Here is a 27,722-nt window from a genome sequence, read left to right on the forward strand (position 1 = left end):
GCAGCGACTGCAACAACTGCACCAACTGCACCGACTGTACCAACTGCAACGACTGCAGCGACTGCACCGACTGCACCGACTGCAACGACTGCAGCGACTGCACCGACTGCAACGACTGCACCAACGTGGCAGCAGCAGTGAAACGATCTACATCAGCCTCTAGAAACGTTTCTCAAATGTTTTCAGAGCTGCAACATGAAACGTTTGTCTGAGCAGCTGTTTCAGTTTGTGTTTCAGTTTCATTTGTGTTCTCCACGTTCACACCTGAGCACCGACTCACCTGTTCTCGAGCATCTGATCCATTTTCTCCCTCCTGTTCTGTCAGGAGACGAACACCGCAGGAGGTTCTTCTTGTTTTGAAATGAAACCCTTCAGCGTGTCTGAACATGTTGTGAATGAATACTGTAATATACTGTACTGAACCTCCACCTGTAAACACACCTGCTGTCATGTGACACTTTGATAGTCGTAGATCAGACGAAGTGAAATCTCACCTGAGGATCGAATCTCTTCTGAGTCTGTAGTTTTGATCGACGTTGTGATGACGAGGCTCGATTTGAAAAACCCTGCTGCTTTTTGTTGTGTATTTATATTTGGACGAACTACAGCGAGAACAAACCTGCAGTGAAGCTTTTCTCATTCCTTTGTTTTACTTTGGTCATATTAATTATTTATTACTACTTTAAAAAAACGCCAAATTTAAAAGCCAAAACATTCAACCCGAGACGTCGAGATGCTTCCTACTAAACCCTGTTGTTGCTAATGCTAATTAGCTCGTTTTGTTGTAAAAAATAACACTTGTTTAGCTCCCGAACTGCACACGAGCTCCCCTCCAGATTTGTACATGCTTTATATGCTGAATGCCTGAAAATATTGTATTTTGTGTAATTATTATTATTATTATTTGGAGCGATTACTAGTTTTTTAAACAACTCTTTGTGTTTGGTGACAGACTTGTAAGATACAGGTAGATATTTTTTGTAAACTTCTTCTCTGTTTTACTTGAAAAGTGAAGTTTTCTTTCCGTTGGGGTTTCTGCTGGTGTTGTTAGACGTACATGTACATGACTTTACCTCTCAGCACTACATAACACTTTGTTTCTGCTTCTTACCAAACTCTCGTCTCCAACACGCAGCCGTGTTCCTCTGAGGGGAAACTGTGGGAGGTTTTTAAAGGGTGAACAGAGATGTGTACAGTTTTTAAGTATTAAAGCAGATCTATTTATAAACATGGTGTAATTAAGGGAAAACGTAACCGCAAAGTGAAAGTCTACCAATCATTAACCAGCTCGTAGGCGAGCTGTGATACTGAACATTATCCGTGCGACTCGCAGCACGTTAGCGGCTGCAGTTTAAATTCAGCTTCCCTGTAAAATGATGTAGAAGATGAATGGAGTCTGGTGGTTTTGGTTGCACAGAAATCTTTATTTTTGGGGTGAACTGTTCCTTTACTAGATGGCCGAGAGCTTGTCATTAGTTTAACCGTTGAACACACACCCGGCTAGTTTTACATTTCTGTGACCAAAGCGTTTCCTTCAGATCCTCGAATAAAACAACAAGTCGGTTCAGGATCGTCCTCACAGAGCAGCTCACGTGTCCACAGGAGTGATTCCCTGTGTGTTTCTGAGATTTATCAGCCTTGTTCGGTAACTTTACTGCCTCGTGTTCCCCAGATCAGGATCTTTTATCATTAACTTTAAAGTTCTCACCAAACTACCTGAGGAGCAGAGACAGAAAACATTAAAGGGAAGCAGGATCCCTTTAATGATCCGACAAGACCTGAACCAGAATCAGTGGAGTGGAATAACACCAGACTCCATTCACATCCGTCTACTTTATGTCAGAGCAATACACTCAGTATGTGTGCCAACGATCTGAGCTGATTTAACACGTTGATTTTTCAAACCTTGACACTGATGATAGTCGGCCGCCGGGCGTCACTCACACTACATCAGCAGTAACACTCGCCAGTAGTGATGTAGGCAGCTGAACTGTCAGTCAAACTATCTTCAGAGTTATATTTTGTCGTCTTCGGTGGCCAAAAGCAGAGCTGAACCTCCACTGTAAATTATTGTTGTCTTTAATGTGCACAGTGAAACTATTAAAGAGAGATTATAGACGCTAACCCGTCCGTACGTGAAGTACAGGCAGGTTTCATTGTTTTCAAAATGGGAGAGTGACAGATTTATCAGTAACAACAATAAAGGAATATGTTGTATATCATCACGTCTCTTTATTTAAACACGGACGCTCATCAAACATACAGCAACACACTCACTGGAAGCTGCATGACGACAATTCAGTGCCTATTGGAGAAGTAAGAAAACAGTAAAACACAAAGTATTAATAAACAAAGAAATACAACTTATCGATCAGTTAATGAAGGAAAACAACTTTTTTTATGTGACAGAGACGAGACTAGAAAGAGCAATTAATAGAAAGAAAGAGCCAAAATATACAAAATTAAGATTCACTTCACTTTTTCTGAGGACATATTGTAGTTTTGACTCTACGTTGTTCAGCAGCAGATACAGAAATAAGATGACTTCAATGTCATTTTAATTTGAATATGCAATAAAAAAAAATGTATTTATGTCTTGATCAATAATACTTTGGAGCAACATGCACAAATAACTCATCCTTATTCAATATATTGATATTATATATTGAGTAAATGAGTGTGAAGAATTTGTAACAATGGGAACTTTTAAGTGTAATTCTGATTATTATAACAATAATAATAATAATAATAATAATAAATTTTATTTGTAATGCACTTTATATTTAACAAAAACTCTCAAAGTGCTACAACAGCAACCAAAGAAGAAAAATAAGTTAAAACAAGAGTTAAAAGCAGTTATCAAAGTAACACGAGCAAAAATGACAGATTAAAAGATGTTTTAAAAAGGTACGTTTTAAGGCCCTTTTTAAAACAATCCATCGCCTGTGCAGCCCTCAGGTGCTCTGGGAGACGGGTCTCCAGTGTAGAGTGAAGGACGGTGTGAGGACACTCAATCTTGCTGAGAGTGGTGAATCAACTCACTGCAATCAGGTGTGTGTGTGGCACTGATTGGTGGTGATTAAGCCCAGGTGTGGGGAGCCTTCATATACCCTCAGTCTCCAGTGCCCTGTGCTGACTCATTGTCTCACCTTCAGAGGCAGTGAGAGGTTCTCCCCGGTGTCAGCGTGTCTGACAATACCATTCTAAGAATTCCCCCTGTAGTTTTCCCAGAGAAATAAGTTGGTCCTTTAGAGTTTGCTGTGACTCCAGCCTTAGCCTTTCATTTAGAGTTTTTCTGGGCCTCCTGGACAATTTTAGTTTTAGTCAGCTGCTTGGCAGTGGTGGTTTTGTTAATCATTTGTGGTGCATTGTTTTCTTAAGGAAGCCTGTAGTGGCTCCAGACAATTTCGTTGTTTTGTTTTTCCCCCCATTTCCAGCCCATCGCTACTGCGATTTTTGTGGTTATCCCGCTGGGATTAGAGACACCCCTGGGTCTGCACCTGTGTCCCAATCTCCCCCCCTTTCCTGACAGACGGGTGTGATGTGCTCGTATTACACAGCTGGTAAATGGTCCCACAAAAATTACAAAAACCACTAGCACAAAAATTTACCTTATTTTTAGCAATAGGCCAATTCGAATCAATAAATCCTCTAATATGCTGACTGGACTATCGGACCACAACCTGACTCTGATAGCTAGGAAGCTAATAGCTTGGAAGCTAACCAAAAAGCGTTTTACTCCATTTGTCCAAGAACAGGAATCTTTGATTATTCCCAAAAACATGCAAGATGGATTTGAAAGTGCTGTTCAAAACATCGACTGGGAGGCTGTACTGATGGAAAATTCTTTGGAAGATGACAGTCAAAGATTCTTGCAAAAACTACAGAGTACAATTGATCACTCTACATGTAGACAAAGACGTAGGAAAAAAAATAACATAATTCCTTGGATGAATACAAATATCCTAAATTTAATGAAAAAACAAGACATGGCTTTAAAGATTGCTGTCAAGTCCAAATTAAGCAGTGACAGATACACCTTTACCATGCTTCGTAATAGGGTAGTTAAAGAGCTTAGGGCATCAAAGGCAAACTATTTTTTGAATATAATAGAAAAAGCAGGAGGTAATACAAAAAATATTTGGAACCAACTAAGAAAACTAATGGGGCAAAATTCTAATAATACCAAATCAATTGCAATTTAAGCCAATGGATGAGCAACCCAGCTGAAGTAGCAGTTGCTCTTAATCACTATTTCATTGATTCAGTAAACGATATTGTCAAGTGTTTTTCCCCTGCGCACATTATATCCAGCCAAGGCAGACATAATGAACCAGCCTTCAATCTAGAAACTATTACAGAGTCAGATGTTGAGAGAGTAATTGGATCTTTTAGGTCATCCAGAGCCAAAGACGTCATTGGTATGAACACTGTTATGCTTAAGGAGCTCTCTGCGTCGTTAGTATGTCCTATTACACAAATTGTAAACCTCTCAATTGCTCAGGAAATTTTCCCAGATGTTTGGAAACTAGCTGCTGTTTCACCCATATTTAAAGATGGTGATCAACAATCCATCTGCAACTACAGACCTATTAGTGTTTTGCCGGTGGTTTCCAAAGTGGCTGAAAAACTTGTTGCTGAACAAATTATAAATCATTTAAATACCAGTTCCTACAGTTTACATTCAAATCAGTTTGGCTTTCGTACTAACCATTCCACGGAAACAGCCAATTGCTATTTCATTGAAAAAATTAAGTCAGTGTTAGATAAAGGTGGAGTGGTTGGTGCAGTCTTTCTAGATTTGAAGAAGGCGTTTGATACCATAAATCATAGCATACTTCTAAACTCTCCACATTTAACTTTTCATCAGGGACCACCAACTGGATACAATCATATTTAACAAATAGGTCTCAATTTGTTTGAATAAAGACTCATCAGTCAGATGCTATTTCCTTGGCTGCAGGTGTTCCCCAGGGATCTATTTTGGGTCCGCTTTTATTTTCAATATATGTGAATGATTTGCCAACTGAGTGCCCTAATTCTAACACCATAATGTATGCTGACGACACGGTATTTTTTGTGCATGGTAGCAGCGCAGCCCGAGTTGCTGATCAGTTAACCAACTCAATGCAACACATAAAAAAAAAATGGTTAAACTAAAATTGCCTTCAGTTGAATGTCTCTAAATCAGTGTGTATGTTTTTTAGTAAAACTCTCAAGCTAGCAACACTGCTCTCAAACCACTACTTTCTCTATACAAAAAACCCTTAAAGTGCTGGACAGGAAATCCAATAACTGTCATCACTGTCATATTTTATTGAAATAAAAGTTGTTACATTGGGAAAACCTGATTAAATATTCACACTCTTGTCTTATGTACAAAGTCATACATGGACTTGCGCCTCCTGTATTGAACCAGTTTATAAAAATGGCATCAACATCTACACGGAGTGCAGCTGGAGGAGACTGTGTTGTCCCACTTAGAAAAAGTTCAGCCAGTCTGCATTTTCAATCAGGGCTGCTCATGAGTGGAGCTCCATTCCAACTCACATTAGAAATCTTTCAAACTATGCCTCTTTTAAATATTTTTTTAAAAAGTGGCTAATTAATGGTCAAAGCTGTCAACATTGATTTTTTTGCTTAATCTTTTCCCCACATTTGCTGCTCTGCCTGTCGGTGCTTTCTGATGCCATCCATCATGTTGTCTGTCAGTTTATTAATCGTCTAGTATTACTGTTGCTTTTTGTGCATGGCTTTTAATGTTTAGGGTTTATGTTTTGCTTGTTTGTGACCTGCTAGTTTGTTATTCTGTCTTGTGTAATTTTTATTTTTATTTTTATTTATTCTTTTTTTTTTTTTTTTGTCGATGTTGGTGTTGCTGCATTAACGTTGCTTCTGTTTTGTCTATAGCGGCTGCTGTTTGAGCTGAGTTTATGTTAGCATGTGTGTCTATGTATGGACTTTTGCTTAGTTCTCTGCCTTTTAACCTTTATTCAGATTTAGTTTTCTAATCTAATTTCTAATAAAGTGATGCAGGTTATGGAGGAGTTTCGAATCTGATGAGGGGAACCAATGAGGATGGCTTCAGTTTTCGAGCTGTTCAGCGGGAAAAAATGATGTCTCATCCACGTCCTTATCTCCTCCAGACATGCAGTGAGCATGGAGAGAGGAGATGCTGCTGATGGTGGAGAATGAGTGATTATATATGTGAATATACTGTGAATATTAATACACTTTGAATTAAAGGAAAAGTTCATAGAAAAGTGTGAACTCAGTCATCATCTCCTCCTGATGGTATAAAGTCAGGCTCAGCCATCGTCTCCTCCTGATGATATAAAGTCAGGTGAAGTCTCGTCGTCCACAGAACATTTCTGGAGCTTCACAGTAAAACAGAGTTGCAGCTTTCTGCTGAACAACTGAAGCAGCTGGAGATGATTTAAACATCAGGTGTCTCCATACAGCTCGTCTGCTGTGATGTCTGTAATGTAAAGTGATGTGAAAGACGTTATTTCAATCAGGAGAGACACGTGAATGAGAAAGTCAAATGTTTATTCTGACAGATGATGTGAGATAATGAAGTGTTGACAGAAAGTCTTTGGCTCTTCGACTCTACAGGGAGATTTTGTAATGGAGGTCCGTCTGCACGTAGCAGCAGCTCTATCCACTCATATACACATATTTACAGATAATAACTCAAAGAAGACAAATGAGAAACTTCAATGATGAACCACAAATCAACTAAATAAAAGCTGTCTGAACAAAGATCATAATTATGATGATCTATATGCATGTGTGTGTGGAGCCTGATTTTATTGTATATACAGGCTGATTGTTGTGAGAAAACAATCAGATCACAAAGTTCAGAAAACTGAAATCTGAACGTTCAAAACATATTTAAAGAGATTTAAAACCACTGATGTGCAGCACATTGACCAAGAAGAGACAACACAACTAACCCATTTCTGTTACTGTGATTTACAGAGAGAGAGAGTGTGTGTGTGTGTGTGTGTGTGTGTGTGTGTGTGTGTGTGTGTGTGTGTGTGTGTGTGTGTGTGTGTGTGTGTGTGTGTGTGTGTGTGTCCCTCCTACAGAGACACTGAGGAACCAGAACCAGACCAGAGTCCAAACCCAGGATAAAGAGGTTGAGTGAATGTGGTGTTGAAGGTGTGGAGGTGGATCAGTGAGTCAGAGGAGACTCTGTAGAAGGACAGAGTGCCAGCAGGACAGTCCACATACACTGCTACTCTGTTAGAGACAGAGGAGGAGGAGGAGGAGGAGGAGAGGGCTGTTCTTGTCTTATTGTGCCAGACAGAGTAACAACCATCATCAGAGCAGTTCAGACTCCAGGACTGATTATTCCCTCCAAACCTACAGTCATCACTGTATCCTCTCCTCCTGATTCCTCTGTAACTCACTGATATTTGAACACTTCCTCTCCACTCGACCTCCCAGTAACAGCGACCAGTCAGATCATTTCTACACAGCAGCTGAGGCCACCAGTAGTCAAACCTCTCTGGATGATCAGGATATGGCTGCTCCTCTGTCACATGTGTCACCTTCCTGTTGTTGTCAGACAGTTTGAGGTGTCTGTTCACTGTGTTTGTGTCCACTGTGAGTTCACAGACATCTGATGGAGAGAACAAGACACAATACAGCAGCAGTTTATCATCTAACACAGCTGATGGTTTATTTGTTGCTTTATTAACAGACTGACTGTTAATTAGATCAAAACTTCACAATGACTCATCTTTTTGGATCTTCTTTCAAACTGACAGTTGAATGCAGATACACAAGCTTTAGATTTAAACTACTTTAACATGTGCTGCCTTGTTTTCATCAGTCAAAGTGAACACACACTTACACTTCCTCAGACCAGGTTTCAGCCTCTGCTCTCCACCATGTTCCACCCTGGAGGAAGAAACAAAGTCAGAATGAACCTTCAGAAGCTTCCTCATCAATGATCTTCATAAAGCTTCACTCAGATCACCATGAAGACAAAACAGCTGCATTTATAAAACACACTTCATACACACACTCAGACTTTACATCAAATATTCACAAACAACAACTAAATAATAAAAAGCTGGTCGACTGAATAATCATTGAATAAATTCATTTTCCTGACATTTAATAATGTGAAGTGACAGAATCGAGCGCAGTGGAAAATATATGAAACATAAAATAAAACTACGACTGAACTTTGAACCTCGACTTTTAAAACAAAACAAACGAGACGTCCTCAAAGTGTTCAGAAAAAAATCCTGACAACTGGACAAACTCCTTCTGATGAACATCAGGTCAGATCAGGTATCTAAACACTTTCTGACAGCAAACTTAATGCTTTTAAACATCTTTTAAAGAAAATCAAAGAACATTAAATAACCTGTCAACAACTAATGAATGCATGTTGGAGCTGGCGGATATGAAACGATCTCATGTTGACCTGAATGAACTGTGTTCTCCTGTTGTGTCAATCATGAAACAGAAACTCTTCACACGTCTCAAACTAAATCTTAAATGTCTAAATGTTGTAGCTTTCATTCACAGCTGGCTTCAAATAATTAACTTGAACAGCAGAAATGTGTAAATAATAACTCAACATGAAGAACAATATCACTGCGGAGCACTATAGCACGTTAATACTGACAGGCTGTTAAAACCTCTCCACGTAAAACTGAACAGTCTTATTTCTACACTGAACTTTATAATCCTGTTATCTCACAGTTAAATATGAGAAAAGCTTCAATCACTGATGACAACACGCTGGTTTTAAACATCAGGGTTCAGATATCATCACTGGTGGAGTCTTTGCTGTCTGTCCTGTAGGGGGCAGTGCTTTTTATAATGTAGCTCTACTTACAAACAAACTCTGGTAATTGTGTGAGCGGTTTTATAAATGTTTGCATCATCTCCTTCCTAACTTGCACCGTGTCTTGAATTAGCTACAGGAAGGGAGCAGATCCATTTTCTGATATTCATATTTACTGGTACATATTTATGTAGGGTTCTCTAAAAATGGGTAAAAACATTCATTTTTATTTTACTTTGTTTCTGTAATCTTAGTGATGGCATAAACATGCAGTCTCTCCCTTTATACTGTTTCTAGGACACAGAGTAGAGTAGGACTCCATTTCCCAGAATCCTCTGTTTTTCCTGGTTGTGCGAAAGTCGTGTTTAAATTAATACTGTTATATATTAACTTTGTAATTCATGTATTATATTGTTTAAAAATATTCTATCGTCTTTTAAAATTGATAAAGGTTTAGTTTTTTCTGTTTAATACAAACTATAGTTTTTCCGCGGGAGGAAGTATCCCAGAGTTCCCCGGGACACAGGAGAGCTGGCGGGGTTTTTCCTCGACAGAGAGAGAAAAAGTCAATGTTTGGAGACTTGAACTAAAAGTTGGCCCAGATATTGGACTGCCCAGAGAGACTTAATCGTGCAGAGTATTCTTTTAACGTATCTCAGTCGACTGTGTTTAGTGTGGACGACGGTGAAGTTTTCTTTTCCCGAGCCACGACAGCGTGGTCTCCGCCATTAGCTCCCACATTAGCTCTGTTAAGAGTTAGCTCGGTGGCAGAGGACCAACCTGCTGCTGAACACGGACACGAGGGAGTTTCCACTCGACAGTCGTGAGGGTGAGAGGACAGAGAGGACAGCGGACGAGATAACGGCAGATAACGAGGACGTGTCGGACGGTGGCCTGGGCTGCGGGAGTCGTCACGGGGCTGTCTGGACATCGCTCTGCTGCCTGGCGGGCTGACGCCATTTTGCATCTACAACGGGAGGTTGCGTGAGTACTTGACATTGGACCGAGACACGAGTGCAGGATGGGACGGGACCGTGTTAAAGCAGACTGTGAACTGTCCCGGTTTCAAAGTTTAACTTCTCATGACTGGATACATTTTCATGTGCACCAACGCTACGAATGGGCCCCAACGGTTAGGAAAATTATCCAAGCGCTTGGGTCAGACTTTCCATGGTACCATTATCATTTATTTTATTTCTATGTGAACTGTGAAAATACTCTGGTACAGGTGTGGGTACTATTACTGTGTTTTGAGTACACAAAAGCACTCTCTTGATATTTCTATTCATTCATGTGATTGATATCATATGTTGCACATTCAATAGGTGTGAATACAGTTAAAATATTAGGAACACATCTAACTATTTCATAAGTGAAGGGTTTATTAAAGGAAAACCACAATTTGATTTAATTTACAAATAAACTAAAAATCTCATAGGTTTATTTTCATTAAAAAGGTTGAGTTTGAGCTCAAATTAAAACATTTCATTTCATTGATGTGAGAGAACAGTAAGGGTTAAAAGTGTACTCTTTGAGTAAAAATTATATCTTTTGATTAAAAATTACACCTACATACACATTTCATTATTGGTGTGTTGAAGAAAACTTAAACTGTTCTATTGATCTAAAAGGGTAAGAGGATGAGCATTTTGATGTTTCAGGTAATAACTGTCCTGATTTAAAGCATACCAGTGTTTTGTTTGTTGTTGTCTATACTTATCCATCTCTGAAGCATTTCTCCTTTTAAAGGTATTATTCCAAAGATCTAAAGGGTTTAAAGCAAAATAAATGTTTGTGTTTTACTTTTACATATTGTTGTTTAACATTCTTTTAGTGTAAACTGTATTTACTTGAGTTCTGAGGGCTTACATGATTTTTGCTAGAACATAGCATCGTAAGTTTTCAGTGGAGGCACCGCATTAGTTACATGATATTTTCCTTTTCTTTTTCCACTCAAGTGATAAAGTCCCTTGCTTAAGTCAGTAGAGAAGAACTACAGCAAACTCACCATCTTTAGCTGAGCACCTAGGACCTGTTTTATTCTTATTGGGTGTGACCTCAGTGTAGATTATAAACCCTAAGGAAAAAGGGGTTACATTTAGATAAATAGTCCACAACTACATGGATGCAGTCAGAGTCCTTGTTGCATAATATAACTAAACTCTTATTATCTGGGTTGTTTTATGTGTGTATATGTGTATATATATATATATATATATATATATATATATATATATATATATATATATATATATATATATACTATGTATATATAGTGGGGGGATTTTTTAGTTCAGCAGCAAACAGCTAATAGTGATGTAAATATATAGTTCAGTAATGGCGTCCTGAACAGGGAATGACGTGACACTCCTCTGTGTGTGTTGAGACCTGAGCTTCTCTGTTCTCTGTTTTGGTAGCCAGGACAGCTGGCGTGCATGTTAGTGCACGTGAGTCCCTCTCTGTCGGACCTACAAACGTCTTCAATATGGCGGCCTGGTAAGATACTTTCTCATATAACATCGAAATAGTAACTAAAATATGTTTCTAAGAACATTAACTGGTGTTGTATCCAGCGCATTCATGATGTGAAACATGACGTCGGTGACATACAACGTAACGCTTCAAATAAAAGTCACAGAGAGGCTGCGTTGCCTGCAGGAAGTGGGAATGGGGTCATTAGGCGATCATTGTGTTGACCTGCTAGTTTTGGTGGAAAAGCAGCATTAGATTTGAGTTTCATGAGCAGTGTTTGTTCAGGTGACACTTTCTTTTTCGACCCCACTTCACTGAGTGAACGATGTGTACATTTGTTTGGCTCTGAGATACTGCTGCTCTAGAGCGACATCTAGTGGCAGTAAATCTCAGACATTTGACCTCGAAGCCAGGGTCACTCAGGGCGGGCATAATTCAAATGGACACAGTTTGCATTTTGTAGTGATGAAAAACTGGATTTCTGTGTTTTACTTACATATATCACATGTCTAAATAAGGTAACAACACATATTCTGGTCTAATTCATTATAATTTGAGGAAAACATTAAATGGAAAAAGCCTCTATGTCCATTTTTAAACACTTTTTAACAAATATTGATAATTAAAAGAAGCCATTTTTTTCATTTTCTGATTTTAATTACAGAACAGACATTCATTTAGACAAAGGTTGAGCTCTTGTTGTCTGTTCATACCTGAGAGTGTCCAGTCTCCAGTCTGGATCCTCGAGTCCAGCCGACAGCAGCTTCACTCCTGAGTCTCCTGGATGATTGTAGCTAAGGTCCAGCTCTCTCAGATGGGAGGGGTTGGATCTCAGAGCTGAGGCCAGAGAAGTACAGCCTTCCTCTGTGATCAGACAGCCTGACAGCCTGGACACACACGCACACACACACACACACACAGTTGAGGGGTAATGCAAACTTCTGTGATAATTCTCTGTGGGTTTGTCACTTTCACATTTAAACTATTGTTAATGTTAAAATACTGATTAGAGTTGCTTTAATTAAAAAATAAAATCACAATCTATTTAATTCCAATCATGATCCGCAATCTAAATTGTGACCTTATTCATCAATTTTAAAATCCCCTTTTGTTGAAATAGCTTATGAATTTCTCCATTTACGCCATTAAAACACAATATTTCATTAAATATAGTTCTTGTTTGGCACAAGCTCCTCATCCACCATGGTGCTAGCTACAGAGTGGTGTGATTTATAGTCCGAAAACAAAGAAATCAGTTAGCATGTTAGCACGTCCTGTCCCCTCGACTCAAAGTCTGAGTTTGTTGAATGTGTTTTCAGTTAAATGTGTGAAATAAAGTTTAATTATAAAACTCTTCATGTGTTAAAAACGGTTAGCGTTTGCTAACAAGTGTCTAAATGAGATTACAGAGGTTGTCGGGGACATTAAACGTCCTCACAGCGAACACGGAGACTCATCTACTCACTAGTCCGTCTTTACAGGCCACTTTAGTTACAAACTATTCTGACTCTGACTTTACAACTTGTACATCGATCAGGTTATAGAAAACCTGGATAGTAATTGTGTAGTAAGATGCTTAGTGGTGGTGACGTTTAAGTCATGTGACCGTGGTGTTGTCTGTTTATAGCCTAACATTAGCTTTTTACTGCTACACATTTAATTTACACCTAAAAAATCACAAAGTGGAGTTCATCTGTGGAGATTATCTGGATGAACAGAACCTGGAAGGATCATAAACTTGTGTTTGACACAGATTATTTTCTGTAATAATCCAGAATACAGTTCAATAATCCCACAGACAGAACCAGGGCCATGCTAACTTCAGTTAGCTACAAAAATATATCATCACGAGCCATGAGAAGGGATTCTTCCAATCAGCATATCCATCATGTTGGCTGCATCACTCTATTGATTTTTTCATATATCGCTGATCTGCTAGTAAATGAGGTTCTGTGAAGTTTGGAAATGGAAGTACGAGGACACTAAATACAACAACCTCTACGGTTCACCTGAAGAGCAGATTGTGGAATCACAATCTAAAATTGTTGATAACCCACCTCTAGCTTTGCTTCACAGTAGAGCTGTTAAAATAGACTTTAACCTGTACGTAAAGCAACATTCAAAGGGTTATCTCTTAAATAGGGTATGAATCCTGACCTGAGAGTCTCCAGTTTACAGTGTGGACTCTTCAGTCCAACAGACAGCTGCTTCACTCCTGAATCCTGCAGGTCGTTGTTATTCAGGTCCAGCTCTCTCAGACTAGAGGACTGGGAGCTGAGAACTGAGGACAGAGCTTCACAGCTTCTCTCTGACAGATTACAGCCACTCAGCCTGAAAAAGAAAAGTAGAGTACACATGTGAAGACATTTATCTCTGTTTGATTTAACTTCCAATTGTATTTTGATACACTCAGTTTCAGAGCAGTGTCTGAAAAGAGAACTGGTAAAATGACGGAAGACCAATGACAACACAAAGGAACAGTTATGGTTCACTCTGTACATGTCTTTTTTAATTCTGACCTGAGAGTCTCCAGTTTACAGTGTGGACTCTTCAGTCCAACAGACAGCGGCTTCACTCCTGAATCCTGCAGGCCGTTGTTACTCAGGTCCAGCTCTCTCAGACTAGAGGACTGGGAGCTGAGCACTGAGGACAGAGCTTCACAGCTTCTCTCTGACAGATTACAGCCACTCAGCCTGAAGGACAGTTAGTGAAAAAGACAAACACTGATACTGGTACTGTCATCCACAATACAAAATACATCACATTTCTGTAGGCACTGTTATAGTGTTGATGCCCTGACTGAGTCTTTGTTGTCTCAAGTATATTACTGAGATCTGTCAACAATTAATGAAATGTCCTAAATTATACTCATATCTCTGGGATTTAGGCTGACGTGAACCAAAAAGTGACAGTTTTCTTCTATTTCATGGATGCATTAATCTGTAGAGGTACAATACAACTAAAGGAACAAGATGAATGTTTTTCAACTGATCAACTAATCAATTTGATGACTAAATCTTTGAACTCTTATTTGATTGATATTTGATATTAGGATATTCATTAGTGGAGAAAAACCCTACATATGTGATACAGTATCTGTTCACTTACAGAACTTTGTTGGAGGCTTTGACCACTGGCAGCAGCCTCAGAAGAGCCTCCTCTGAAGCACAGTATTTCTTCAGGTCAAACACGTCCAGATCTTCTTCTGATGACAGTAAGATGAAGACCAGAGCTGACCACTGAGCAGGAGACAGTTCATCTGTGGAGAGACTTCCTGATCTCAGGTACTGTTGGATCTCCTCCACTAGAGAACCATCATTCAGTTCATTCAGACAGTGGAACAGATTGATGCTTCTCTCTGGAGACAGATTCTCACTGAACTTCTTCTTGATGTGATCTACTGTTTTCTGATTGGTCTGTGAGATACTTCCTGTTGGTGTCATCAGACCTCGTAGGAGAGTCTGATTGGTCTGCAGTGAAAGACCCAAGAGGAAGCGGAGGAACAAGTCCAGGTGTCCATTTGGACTCTGTAAGGCCTCGTCCACAGCACTCTGGTAGAGATGTGTAGGTTCAGGTTTGTCTCTGAATAGTTTAGATTTTTTTCCTTCTGCCAGCAGATTGACTCCAGATTTGATGAACGTCAGCTGGACATGAAGAGCAGCCAGAAACTCCTGAACACTCAAATGGACGAAGCAGAACACCTTGTCCTGGTACAGTCCTCTCTCCTCTTTAAAGACCTGTGTGAACACTCCTGAGTACACTGAGGCTGCTCTGATATCGATGCCACACTCTGTCAGGTCTGATTCATAGAAGATCAGGTTTCCTTTCTGCAGCTGCTCAAAAGCCAGTTTTCCCAGAGACTTAATCATCTTCCTGCTCTCTGGAGTCCAGTGTGGATCTGTCTCAGCTCCTCCATCATACTTGACTTTCTTCATTTTGGACTGAACCACCAGGAAGTAGATGTACATCTCAGTCAGGGTCTTGGGCAGCTCTCCTCCCTCTCTGGTCTTCAACACATCCTCCAGAACTGTAGCAGTGATCCAGCAGAAGACTGGGATGTGGCACATGATGTGAAGGCTTCGTGATGTCTTGATGTGGGAGATGATTCTGCTGGCCTGCTCCTCATCTCTGAATCTCTTCCTGAAGTACTCCTCCTTCTGTGGGTCAGTGAACCCTCTGACCTCTGTCACCATGTCAACACACTCGGGAGGGATCTGATTGGCTGCTGCAGGTCGTGTGGTTATCCAGAGGCAAGCAGAGGGAAGCAGTTTCCCCCTGATGAGGTTTGTCAGCAGCACATCCACTGAGGTGGACTCTGTAACATCAGTGAGGATCTCATTGTTGTGGAAGTCCAGAGGAAGTCAACACTCATCCAGACCGTCAAAGATGAACACAACCTGGAACTCTTCAAAGCTGCAGATTTCTTTGGTTTCAGTGAAGAAGTGATGAACAAGCTCCACCAAGCTGAACTTTTTCTCTTTCAGCACATTCAGCTCTCTGAAAGTGAATGGAAATGTGAACTGTATGTCCTGGTTGGCTTTGTCTTCAGCCCAGTCCAGAGTGAACTTCTGTGTCAAGACTGTTTTCCCAATGCCAGCCACTCCCTTTGTCATCACTCTTCTGATTGGTTCGTCTCTTCCAGGTGAGGCTTTAAAGATGTCTTCTTGTCTGATTGTTGTTTCTGGTCTGTCTGGTTTCCTGGATGCTGTTTCAATCTGTCTGACCTCATGTTCATCATTGACCTCTGCAGTCCCTCCCTCTGTGATGTAGAGCTCTGTGTAGATCTGATTCAGAAGGGTTGGGTTTCCTGCTTTAGCGATCCCCTCAAACACACACTGGAACTTCTTCTGAAGGTTAGATTTGAGCTGACGTCGACAAACTGCAGCAACAGTTCCTGAATGAAACACAACACATCAGTGAGTGGATGTTAGTGTGAAGAAAAAAACAGTTTATTGAGGAAAATCCTCTTACTGCTCTGCAGACAGTCAGCCAGCTCCTCCTGCTTCATTCTCCTCAGGAAGTTCAATGTGATCTTCAGAAATGCCTCTCTGCTGCTCCTCCTCTGCTCCTCCTCCTCACCGTCCAACACCTCCTCATCCTCACTCTGCCTCTCTGAGCATTCTGGGTAATCTGGACTCAGAACCTTCTGGAACTTCTTCAGCTCGTTCTTCACAAAGGTGACAACGTTCTCCTCAAGATGCTGCAAAAGAGTAAAACTTCAAATGTAAAATGAGACATTTCATTTCATTTGCAGCTGAAGTAAAGTTGTTGTTGGACATTTACACACCTTAAATATGGAGTCCAGGTCTGTTGGATGCTGCTGGACAGACTGACCACTGAGAACCTGCTGAACTCTGCAGAGAGAACATAGTACAATGATTTCAACCATCAGCAGCTTCACATTTTTACATCATCTGTCTGCTTCTGGGGCCTTTTGATGGATTAGGTGAAACAGTTTTCTGGTATTAATGATGAAGCCTTCAGTTGAGTTTCTAGTTGTCTACCCTGTTATTTACCTTCCTGCCTATAACATGGTGTAATATAGTAATAAAGACTGAAGACTTCTTCTGTGAACACAAAATAATTGTTTCTCACATTTTCAGCACAAATGAGTTAAAACTGTGTTAGTGAGCTCTTCTCCTTTGTCAATCTATCCACCTGACAGCTGTGGTATATCAGACACTGATTAAACAGCATGATTACTGCACAGCTGTTCCTGAGACTGGTCACAATGAAAGGCTACACTAGTGCAGTTTGCTTGAACCATCAAACATTAATACTAAAGCCCAGGACTCTGGACATTAACCATCCAACTTCCTCCCAACAGACTGAATCTATGGGCAACAACACAATATGTTGTCATGGTCCACCTGCACTGATTCACACTTCCTCCAGTCAGAGTATTGAGTCCCAGGAGGAACCAGAGAGAGATCAACATCTTTAGTCCACAAATGATTTGAACAATTGATATCAAATCTGGAGGAAAATCATTTGCTCTCATTTGATCACTTGCTTCATGTATTAACTGTCGATTTCTGGAAAGTCTTGAATACTATGTAACATATTGTGTTCGTAAGCACCAGTGTTGATAACTGTGCCTGCTGTAGCTGTGTGACGTCATGACTCGTGTATGTCCTAGCGGGCTGCTGTACGAATGTTCGCGACATGGAAGTAAAGGTCACAGTTCAGCTCTATCCTCACGTGTGGTTCTTTCAACAATACATTTCATGGTGTCAGAAGTCTGAAGTGCAGAAAATAAACATCAGTTATGGCGTCCTCATAGTTTGAGCACCCGAGGATCAACTGGGATGCTGCCGACTTATACCAAGAGTTTGAAAGATTCAGAAGTCATGTCACGTTCGTCTATGATGCTAGACAAAAAGCCGGCTGGCTAGGTACGTGGCTCGGAGAGCAGGGCAGGGAAGTGTACAAGACATTCTGAGAGTTTGAAAGATTCTGAAGTCATGTCACGTTCGTCTATGATGGTCCGCTCTCGGAGCTAACAGCTAAACAAAAAGCCAGCTGGCTAGGTACGTGGCTCGGAGAACAGGGCAGGGAAGTGTACAAGACATTCACCTGGGCTGTGGGTGAAAATGAGGATCCCTCTAAAGTGCTGGATAAGTTTGCAAGCTACATCAGACCAAGAAAGAATAAAAGGATTGCAAAACATTGCTTCAAGCAGAGGAAGGTCAGGCTGAAGGTTTTGACAACTTTCTGAAGGATTTGAGACTCATCCTGATGGACTGTGAATATCCAGATCCGGATGATATGTTAAATGATGCAGGGTGTGAGAGAAAAAAAGAGTGCAAGAAAGGCTGCTGGATGGAGGTGAGGAGCTGACGCTGCCGAAAGCTATTGAAATTTCCAAGCAGTTTGAAATGTCACAAAAACAAATGAAAATTGTCAGAGAAGAAGAAGCAAAGGTGTCTGTAGTGACTGTAAAACCCAAACATGCAACACCTTATAAGAAAATGCACAAAGGACAGACAAAACCCACGCACCAGAGACAAACACCAGATAACAGGCAGAGGAGCTGCACAAGCTGTGGGAAACATCCAGAGCATAAATGGAGCAAAGGAAAATGCCCAGCAAAGGGATCAGTGTGTTCATACTGCCACAAACCGAATCACTGGGTAGCTGTATGTCGCAAGCGGGCTGTCAGCACAGTGGATATTGAACCAGACCAGGATTCTTCAGAGGGTCAGATACTGAACATCAACCTTACACAAGATGAGAGATCTGGGGATGATAAATGGACTGTAAACTTGGATATCCTGTCACAAGAAGTGTTGTTCAGGATTGACACTGGCGCCAAATGCAACACCCTAACTCTGGGTTCATACTGAAATCACAAGCTAAAGCCTGTTGCTGCAGTTGATCTTCTGATAAAGTACAAAAAGTGTGAAGTGAGTGCAGAGTTTGAAATCGTGGACATTGCTCAGGAAAATGTGTTCAGTGGTGCTACAGCAAAGGCTCTGGGCCTGATTGCTCATCTTCACTCAGTGCAAAAGACTGTTGAAAGAGACAAAAGGTACAGCACTAATGCCTTTACTCCAGCCCAGAGCGTATCTAAAGGTCTGAATGAGTTTCCAAAGCTGACACGCACCACTGGAACCTTGCCAGGTACATACACCATCAAGATCGATCCGGACGCCAGGGATGTGGCCCATCCTGTCCGCCGTCAACCTGCTGCACTTAAAGCAAAGATTATGGAGAAGCTGCATGAGATGGTGGAAGATGGCTACATTACAAAAGTTGACCAACCTACTGAGTGGGTGAGTTCAGTGGTAGCTGTAGTACTTAATGGCAAGATAAGCATCTGCATTGATCCAAGTGACTTAAATAAGGTCATAAAGAGAGAGCACCACCCGATGCGCACCATAGAAGAGGTTGTGTCAACAATTCCTGGTGCTGAAGTGTTTTCAGTTCTAGATGCCAAATCAGTATTTCTCCAGGTAAAACTGGATGAGGCTTCATCCCTCCTCATGACCTTCAACACACCAATCGGGAGGTACCAATGGCTGAGGCTCCCATTTGGACTGAAATGCGCCCCTGAAATCTTTCAACGCATCATTGATGAGATGCTTGAAGGAGTCACTGGAGCCATAAGTGTCATGGATGACATCCTCGTGACAGCCCCCTCAGTGGAGGAGCATGACGCAATATTGCGCAAAGTAGTTGAGAGAGCAACAAGCTACAACCTCAGGCTCAACTTCAACAAGTGCCACATCCACCAACCAACGGTGCCATATGTGGGTCATCTGATAACTGCTGATGGGCTCAAGCCAGACCCAGCTAAAATCACAGCAGTGCAGCACATGTCGCAACCAACTGACAAAGACGGTGTTCGCCGTTTTCTGGCCTTCGTCACCTACCTCTCAAAGTTCATACCGAACCTCAGTGAAGTGGACGCTCCATTACGTCAACTTCTAAAGAGTGATGTGGAGTTTGCATGGCAACCACCACAGAAGAAAGCCTTTGCCAGACTCAAGGAGTTGTGCACGTGTCCACCAGTGCTGCAGTTCTTCGACCCAGCGAAACTTGTGGAAATATTCTGTGATGCCAGCAGTAATGGATTAGGAGCTGTTCTCCTGCAGAATGGGCAGCCCATAGCCTTCTCGTCCAGGTCACTGACTGATGCAGAAACACGCTATGCGCAAATTGAAAAAGAGATGCTCTCTATTGTCCATGCCTGTGCTTAGTTTCACAACTACATATTTGGCAGGCATGTGACAGTGTTCAACTTCTTGAAGACATCTACAAAAAAATCACTGCTGTCCACTCCAATGCGCATCCGGAGAATCAGCTTCACCTGCAGTGGTACGACCTGACAGTTAAGTACAGGAGAGGAAAAGACATGGAGCTGCCCGACACGCTGTCCAGACCACAGCTTTCAGAGTGCACGCCAGAGATCGATGGACTAGAATGTGTCTCCATGCTCAGCTTTGTCTCAGTCAGCGACCAAAAATACACATGAACTGAAAGGAGCGCACACAAGAGGAGCTAAGCTGTGTCCTACAGACAATTCAAAGTGGCTGGCCTGAACACAGACGAGATGCACCAGTGCCTGTACAGCCACACTGGGACTCAAGAAGTCAACTTGCTTCGTCTGATGGACCCATTTACAAAGGATTATGCATTGTGGTTCCCCCCAGCATGCGGGAGCACATGCTGAAACTCATTCACCAGTCTCATCTGGGGATAGTGAAAAGCAAACAGCGAGCACATGAAGTGCTTTACTGGCCAGACATGTCTGCAGAAATTGAGGAGGCGGTCAGAAATTGCAGCAAGTGTGTTGACTTTCAAAACAAACTGCCCAGACATCCCCTCAAACTGACAGAAACGCCAGAGCTGCCATTTGAAGAGGTGGCATCAGATCTGTTTGAGTTTGATGGAAAACAGTGCATTCTGCTTGTGGATTACTACTCAAAGTTCATTGAAGTGGATGAGCTAAAGGACATGAGAAGCTGCACTGTCATAGACTCTGAAAGCTCAGTTTTGTAAACATGAACGTGAAAGTTGAGACCAGCTGACAGATCATTTTATGTCAGGACTTGATAGAAGGAGAGCTGCAAACCAACGCACCTCTCAAACCTTCAACCACAAATTAATGTTCAAATGTATCAAAATCTAAAGTTGATTTAAAGAGAAGAAGTCCAGAAAAACCATCAGAGTTTGATGATCCAGTTTGGGACAATAACCAAAGTTCATATTATAAGTCAGATAAACTGGTTCTAGTAATCGTGTCATGTTGCTGATCGTTCCTTCAGTTTCAAGCTACAACCCTTTTTAAAATGTGACATGATGAGATCAGAGGAGGTGGACAACATTACAGGAGACTTCTTTGAAATGATGAACATCAGTAAAACGTTGTCTGAATGTTACAAACAGTGTTGGGAGGGTTACTTTTAAAATGTATTCCCCTACAGATTACTGATTACATGTCCTAAAATGTAATCTGTAATGTATTCCCTTGGATTACTCAAGTAAAGTAATGTATTCTAAATACTTTTGGATTATTTTTAGCTTACTTAAAAATCGTCTAGCTGAGCGTGTTTATCTGGAACACTGAATTTAGTTAACACTTGCTTTAGAGAACGATCTAATTACTGTCTTCAGAGAAAAAGTTATGCAAGTACACAAAACACAAATGTGGTAAATTTTGTCCTGCAACTGATGCTATTTAAAGAAAAATGGCATCCATTCAATTTCCTTTACCTTTATTAATTTCCACAGCTCAGAAATTAGGGAAATTAAAGTGCAACATAGCTGCTTTAACAAGCAGGTGTATAACAAAGCAAAAACATGCTTTAAATGTGCATAAAGTAAAAATTGTAAATTGCATTGAGAACAATACAGGGTGCAATCATGCACTTCATGAACTCACAGCAAACACATTATGCATGGTCAAAAGTTGACTTTAAAGGCCAGTGTATATCTCAGAAAGCTTAACACTCTTATGTGTACAGGCAATATTTAAGTGCAACTTCATATCTAGTTTACATGCCTGTAGGTGTATACTGTGATGGTAGTTGTGAGGACAAAATATGCACTAGGTAATGTGGTGGAGGATATGGCTTTTTTAGTACATTACTCTTTTTGTACATTTTGCACTTAAATGACAAAAGCCAAAAGTCATGATCAGTAACATCAGTTACTCTACAGTCAAATGGTGGCGGTTGTAACGCAGCAAGAGAGTCTGTTCAAAGTGTTCATCAGTCATGCGGTTGCGATGTGGGGTGAAAATAAGCCCTCCCTGACGAAAAAGTCTCTGGACAGGGGCACTTGAAGGCAGGGTTGTACTTCAAGAAAAGGGCTTTGACCATTGTATAGGCCTTCAATGACTCCAAAGTCTTATCGGGATCCTGGTGGTACTTCTGCACCTCATTCTCCGCTGTGGTGCTCATCATTTGTGTGCTGCCAAAAGTGAAGAAGTCATCCTCATCGGACTCACGCTGTGGTGCATTAACTCTGGTGCTCACATCATCAGAAGACTCGGTGACAGGCTCTAGAAGACGAGCCTCTTCGACGATTAGCCGCTTCATGGCTTCCTGTTCATCAGGGGCAAGCCATGACATAAAATTACTATATTAAAATAGAGCAGCTTTCTCTGCTCTGCAGGTCCAAACTACAGCCACTGAGCCTCTAACATTTATGCAGAAAGCCCTTGTAAAAATACACAATTTAAAATAGGCCTTGTTTGTGAGTGTAGGACAAGCAACATGCGAGCCGGCGGACATTAACCCTCCTTTCTTTCCCCACATGTGAGCACTCTCAGCTGGCGGAGCTGGATTAATAGTTGCCGGGGTCATTTCTCCGTTAACGCTAATTAGCCAACTTACCTCAAGATGCTTCTTCAAATTAGATGTGGAGTCCCTCGATGCTGAAAGCAGCTTCGTTGACGGGAAGCAAAGCTTGCACTGCGCTGTGATGTTGTGGCCTTCTTGACCAGGTTTGTAGGTAAAATGTTCTCTACATTTCCATGCCAAAAATGAATTTTTGTCCTCCTCCTGGTCGTTTTTCTCATCCTCTGCCATTGTCATTCGGTTGTGTGGAAAGTGCTCTCGCGCATTGACTTGCAGCGTACCTGCGCACATAAAGCCACCTGCATCCGCACAGTGCAACCTACGTGTAGCGCCTTAAAGTAATCCCTACAAGTAATCCTTTTTTTGAGAAAGTAACTGTATTCAGAATACACCAATTTAAACTGTAACTATAATGGAATACAGTTACTCTTATTTTGTATTTTAAATACGTAACGCCGTTACATGTAATCCGTTACTTCCCAACCCTGGTTACAAATGAAACGTTCCTCCAACAATAACATTGTTAGAACATGTAGAGAACATGATGAAATGTTACAGGAACGTTCCTGCTGGCTGGGACTATGTTGACTTACTGAGTCTCTGAAGGACGTTTTCCTTTAAACACCCAACGAATATCCATGTTTACTTTTTTCAGGAGCTTAATCACAAACTCACCTGGTTTCAGTTCTTACCTTTCTTCAGCAGAGTGGTCTCCATCCTTGAAGAAAATAAGATCAACCATGGACAGGTCACTCTTCATGGACACTCCGCTGGGTGCAGGAGAGTCTGGTCTCTGCTGCTGAACCCTGATAGAAACAGACAGACAAACCAACACACCTCTCAAACCTTCAACCACAAATTAATGTTCAAATGTATCAAAATCTAAAGTTGATTCAAAGAGAAGAAGTCCAGAAAAACCATCAGAGTTTGATGATCCAGTTTGGGACAATAACCAAAGTTCATATTATAAGTCAGATAAACTGGTTCTAGTAATCGTGTCATGTTGCTGATCATTCCTTCAGTTTGAAGCTACAACCCTTTTTAAAATGTGACAAGATGAGATCAGAGGAGGTGGACAACATTACACGAGACTTCTTTGAAATGATGAACATCAGTAAAACGTTGTCTGAATGTTACAGATGAAACGTTGCTCCAACAATAACATTGTTAGAACATGTAGAGAACATGATGACATGTTACAGGAACGTTCCTGCTGGCTGGGACTATGTTGACTTACTGAGTCTCTGAAGGACGTTTTCCTTTAAACACCCAACGAATATCCATGTTTACTATTTTCAGGAGCTTAATCACAAACTCACCTGGTTTCAGTTCTTACCTTTCTTCAGCAGAGTGGTCTCCATCCTTGAAGAAAATAAGATCAACCATGGATCGGTCACTCTTCATGGACACTCCGCTGGGTGCAGGAGAGTCTGGTCTGTGCTGCTGAACCCTGATAGAAACAGACAGACAAACCAATGAACCAAACAAACCTTCAACCACAACTTTATAGTCTGTTAGTATAAAAAGAGACTTCAGGTAAATGGTGAACTTTAAGATCATTGCAGTTGAAAAATAAACTTGTCAGTGAAACTTTTTGTTACATAATGATCATATTATTTTCTTATACGTGACTTTCTTCTTCTTTCTCAGTGCATTTAAATATTTTAACTGTGGTTTAAATTCAGTTTTTTCATGTTTGTGTTGTGATGCACAATGTGCTGCAGAAATGAAGCTTTTTATTAATGTTACAGTTTTATACTTTTACTAACATGTATGTTCATACCAATATATCCTAACAAGCTTAAATCAGCCATGTTGATGTTTAAGTCAGACTCAAATATAAATATGTTAATATTATCAAACAGGATGAAAACTGGCTTCAACACAACACACACAGAGCTTTGAGTATGAATCGTGATGGTGGAGTGATTTGAGTGCTGAGCTGTGACATGGAGAAGAGTCATGGACAGTTAGAGATCCTCATCTCACCTCTGAGCTTTGGTCTGGCTGTCATGTTGCCCACACAGAGTGGTTTTAGAGGGAGGGCCTCCCTCCTCTGTCTCCTCACACTGATTCATAGCAGAGCCCACACCTTCACACAAACACAACAACATGATTTATCAGCATTCCTCTCAGTCACATGACAAACATACAGAGTCTGACTGGAGGAAACTAATGAAGCTTTCTGACACCAAATGATAAAAACACAAATCTGACAGTTTAGAATGAAGTTTAAAGTAAAACCAGCTCAACATTTAGTTTCTGACCACAGAGACCACAAAGAGCAGTTAAGACGCTTCAACAAGCCAAAATGAATATTTCAGCTCAGCAGAAGCTGCTGAATTCACGTCCACATCAAGTCACAGAGACTTTCTACCTTCATCTGTAGGAAACACTGGAGCAGAGCTCAGACTGTCAGTCCATTCATTGATCAGCTGATTGACAGGTCATTACAGGACAGCAGTTTGAAGGATTTACACTCATTTTTCCTGCAAAAATAACAAACATGAGCTTCAGACTTCTTCACTGTCTTTATAATTTAAACCTTTGTGCTGCTGGATGTCAGACTTATTAATAGTCGAGTCTAAACAGCTGATGGATTGTTAGAAAAACTGCTGAAACTAAGTTGATAATGAAGATAATGGTCAGCAGAATCCTGAACTGAGAGAGAAGAAGCTTCTTATTGATCCATCAGGAAGAATCAATTGAGTGGAAGCTGCAGCCAGGAAGCCAATCACAGAGCAGCTGGTGTAGTTCTGCTGTCAGTCCACTAGATGTCCTCAGTCATCTACAGTCACTACAGAGCTGCTCAGTAAACAGATAAATGTCTGCAGGAGGAGAAACTCTGATCTCTGTAAAATCCACTGACAGACAGAATGAGAGTGAAGATCTGGAGCTGAACTCACAGAAGTTTCTCACGTCACCACTCAGAGTGCTTCTTCACATTTACTCAGGAAGCTGCTGAGAGACACTTTGACTGAAGAAGTGAGAGGACAGAAGGGGCTGAGCCTGCTGGTATGGAGGACTCTGCATCTCTACTGTGATTGGACGACAGTCTGTGTCAGTGAATGTCCAGTAAAACATTCATCAATACGATAAACAGATGGACGATTATATTTCATTACACACGTGTGACATGTTGAACTGAACAGATTTCATACAGAGAAATAAAATATTGTTGACTAAATAAATCTTCATACTCTGACCAGGTTATTCTATAAATCAACAAACTGGAGTCTGAAGAGCATTTTTGGTTTGGCTGCAGCTTCGAGTCTCAGAACAGTTCAATACTAAATACTTGATGGTTATTATCTACTGACAGATGCATCAATGCTGCACAGTTTCCCAAACTAATCAACACTTTACATTCAATATGTGATCAATAGTCAACGTGCTTCCATGTTGCATTAATGCAGAGTTGGAACTAAACCTCGACTGTTCTGAGAACTTGATGAACGTTGTCTTGTTTTAAAATGATGTGCGAGTTATGTGCAGCTGTTGTCCGTCGGCGATAATCAAACGTAGGCCTCATAAATACTATTCAGTGTTTCACTCTCACTGTCGTCAGCACAAAGTCACAAAACAGCCGTGGAAGCAGCTCACAGCGACACACAGGCAGACTAGAGAGATGCTCTGCAGGCCAGCACACCAGTTTAACGTCAGGCTGGTGTTGTCACCACACTGACACTTTGGACTTTGATGCAATACCTTGAAAAATACTGACGATCGATACGTGTTCGATACCACGGAGAAACACTGACACAACTTTGAGGAAATAAACTTTAGATTGTTAGCAACATATTCATATCTGTGAAATTAAAATGATATCGGCCCGAGCTCTGTCGGCCCACTGGGAAAATGGGCGGTGTGCCAGAGGATCAGTCCGGCCCTGCCTTCATCACACTGTCATCATTCAAATCAAACATTCATCTGAACTCAAACATGATCTACAACAGAACTTTTACACTCATCAGCTTCTCTCTTCCTGCTCACACAGACGTCTCTGACCTTCAGAGGAGGAAGTTCACTCATTAAACTGTTTGAACTGATGACTGCATTAAAGGACACCTTCAAACTATCTGACACAGTCTGTCAAACCTCAAATAAATGATGATGTCACACAGGAACATTTCCACCAACAGAAAAGCAGAGTTTCACTCACTCGACTTATTTCCACGAGCGTCCGTCAGTCCAGCAGCTCACTTGTGTCCTGATCAGGTGTGTGTAGAAAAAGAGGATTAGATTGATCTCAGTGTGACCAGCGCCTTCAATACAAACTCCTCCCAGCAGCATTCAAACACTATAAACCAGTGTGAAGCTGCTGCACAGGACAAAGTTCAGCTTTTATTCTTTTATTAGCAGCTGATCAAATGATACCTTTAACCACCGACGTCTCGAGGAGGGGGAGCAGGAGGAGGAGGAGGAGGAGGAGGAGGAAGAAGAGGAGGAAGAGCAGGAGGAGAAGGAGGAGGAGGAGGAGGAGGAGGAAGAGCAGGAGGAGGAGGAGGAGGAGGAGGAGGAGGAGGAGGAGGAGGAGGAGGAGGAGGAGGAGGAGGAAGGTGATCAGCTGGTTATATTCTGTATTATCATGTACGACTCATCATTTGTATTATTAAACACAAGTTCCTCTAAACTGAACTCGACCAAATGTTCTTGTCACTTTCCACCGCTGGAAACTTTGAGAGACAAACTGTTCTGTGTATAAAAATATTATTATCGTTAATAACTTCACATTCAAAGCTATCAGCTGACCTTCAGACGTGTTTGTCCAACAGAGACCTCAATAAAAACAATAAACGTGGCACGCACAGACTTTTTGAAGGGCAGAGGTGAAAAGAAAGAAAAGGGCACATACAGCGCGCTCTCACCACTGAAGAGGGCACTTCAGACATGTTTATATGTTATACAAATGGCACTTTATATATATATAGCCTTAAAACAGACTAACTAGACAGACACTCAAATTAGTTTGTAGTTAGGATCAGCATCCATGAGAACTGTGTAGATTCAACGTTGGATTGTGAAGAACACACAGAGACAACAACATTTTAAATTAAGTAGATGCCATTTCCTGTATTCTAGTGCATTTTAACAGCATATCAGCACCAGATAATCCAAACTGGTTCTGTGAGATA

General features: G+C 41.1%; 1 protein-coding gene across 1 annotated transcript; it reads right to left on the reverse strand.

Annotated features, from left to right (window-relative positions):
• Positions 1 to 6,532: 6,532 nt before the first annotated feature.
• On the reverse strand, positions 6,533 to 17,402 carry LOC140999156 (uncharacterized). Its single transcript, XM_073469436.1, has 9 exons — positions 17,380 to 17,402; positions 16,569 to 16,635; positions 16,253 to 16,481; positions 15,848 to 16,175; positions 13,801 to 13,974; positions 13,439 to 13,612; positions 11,995 to 12,168; positions 7,862 to 7,908; positions 6,533 to 7,627 (listed from the first exon to the last, which is right to left on the reverse strand). Exons 1-9 carry the CDS (start codon positions 17,400 to 17,402, stop codon positions 7,086 to 7,088), a joined length of 1,758 nt encoding a protein of 585 aa, XP_073325537.1. The 3' UTR covers positions 6,533 to 7,085.
• Between the last annotated feature and the right edge of the window lie 10,320 nt (positions 17,403 to 27,722).

This window comes from Pagrus major, chromosome 1, assembly GCF_040436345.1.
Source record: "Pagrus major chromosome 1, Pma_NU_1.0".
Classification (NCBI taxonomy): domain Eukaryota; kingdom Metazoa; phylum Chordata; class Actinopteri; order Spariformes; family Sparidae; genus Pagrus; species Pagrus major.

Bases quoted from the DNA above. Each gene is read 5' to 3' on its own strand.
- LOC140999156 (XM_073469436.1), bottom strand. From the start codon at position 17,402: ATGACGTCACACAGCTACAGCAG. The intron at 16,482-16,568 runs GTGTGTAAATGT...ACTCTTTTGCAG, and splicing joins ACCTGGACTCCATATTTAAG to CATCTTGAGGAGAACGTTGT. The intron at 7,909-11,994 runs GTATGAACAGAC...TTCTTCCTCCAG, and splicing joins TGGAGACTGGACACTCTCAG to GGTGGAACATGGTGGAGAGC.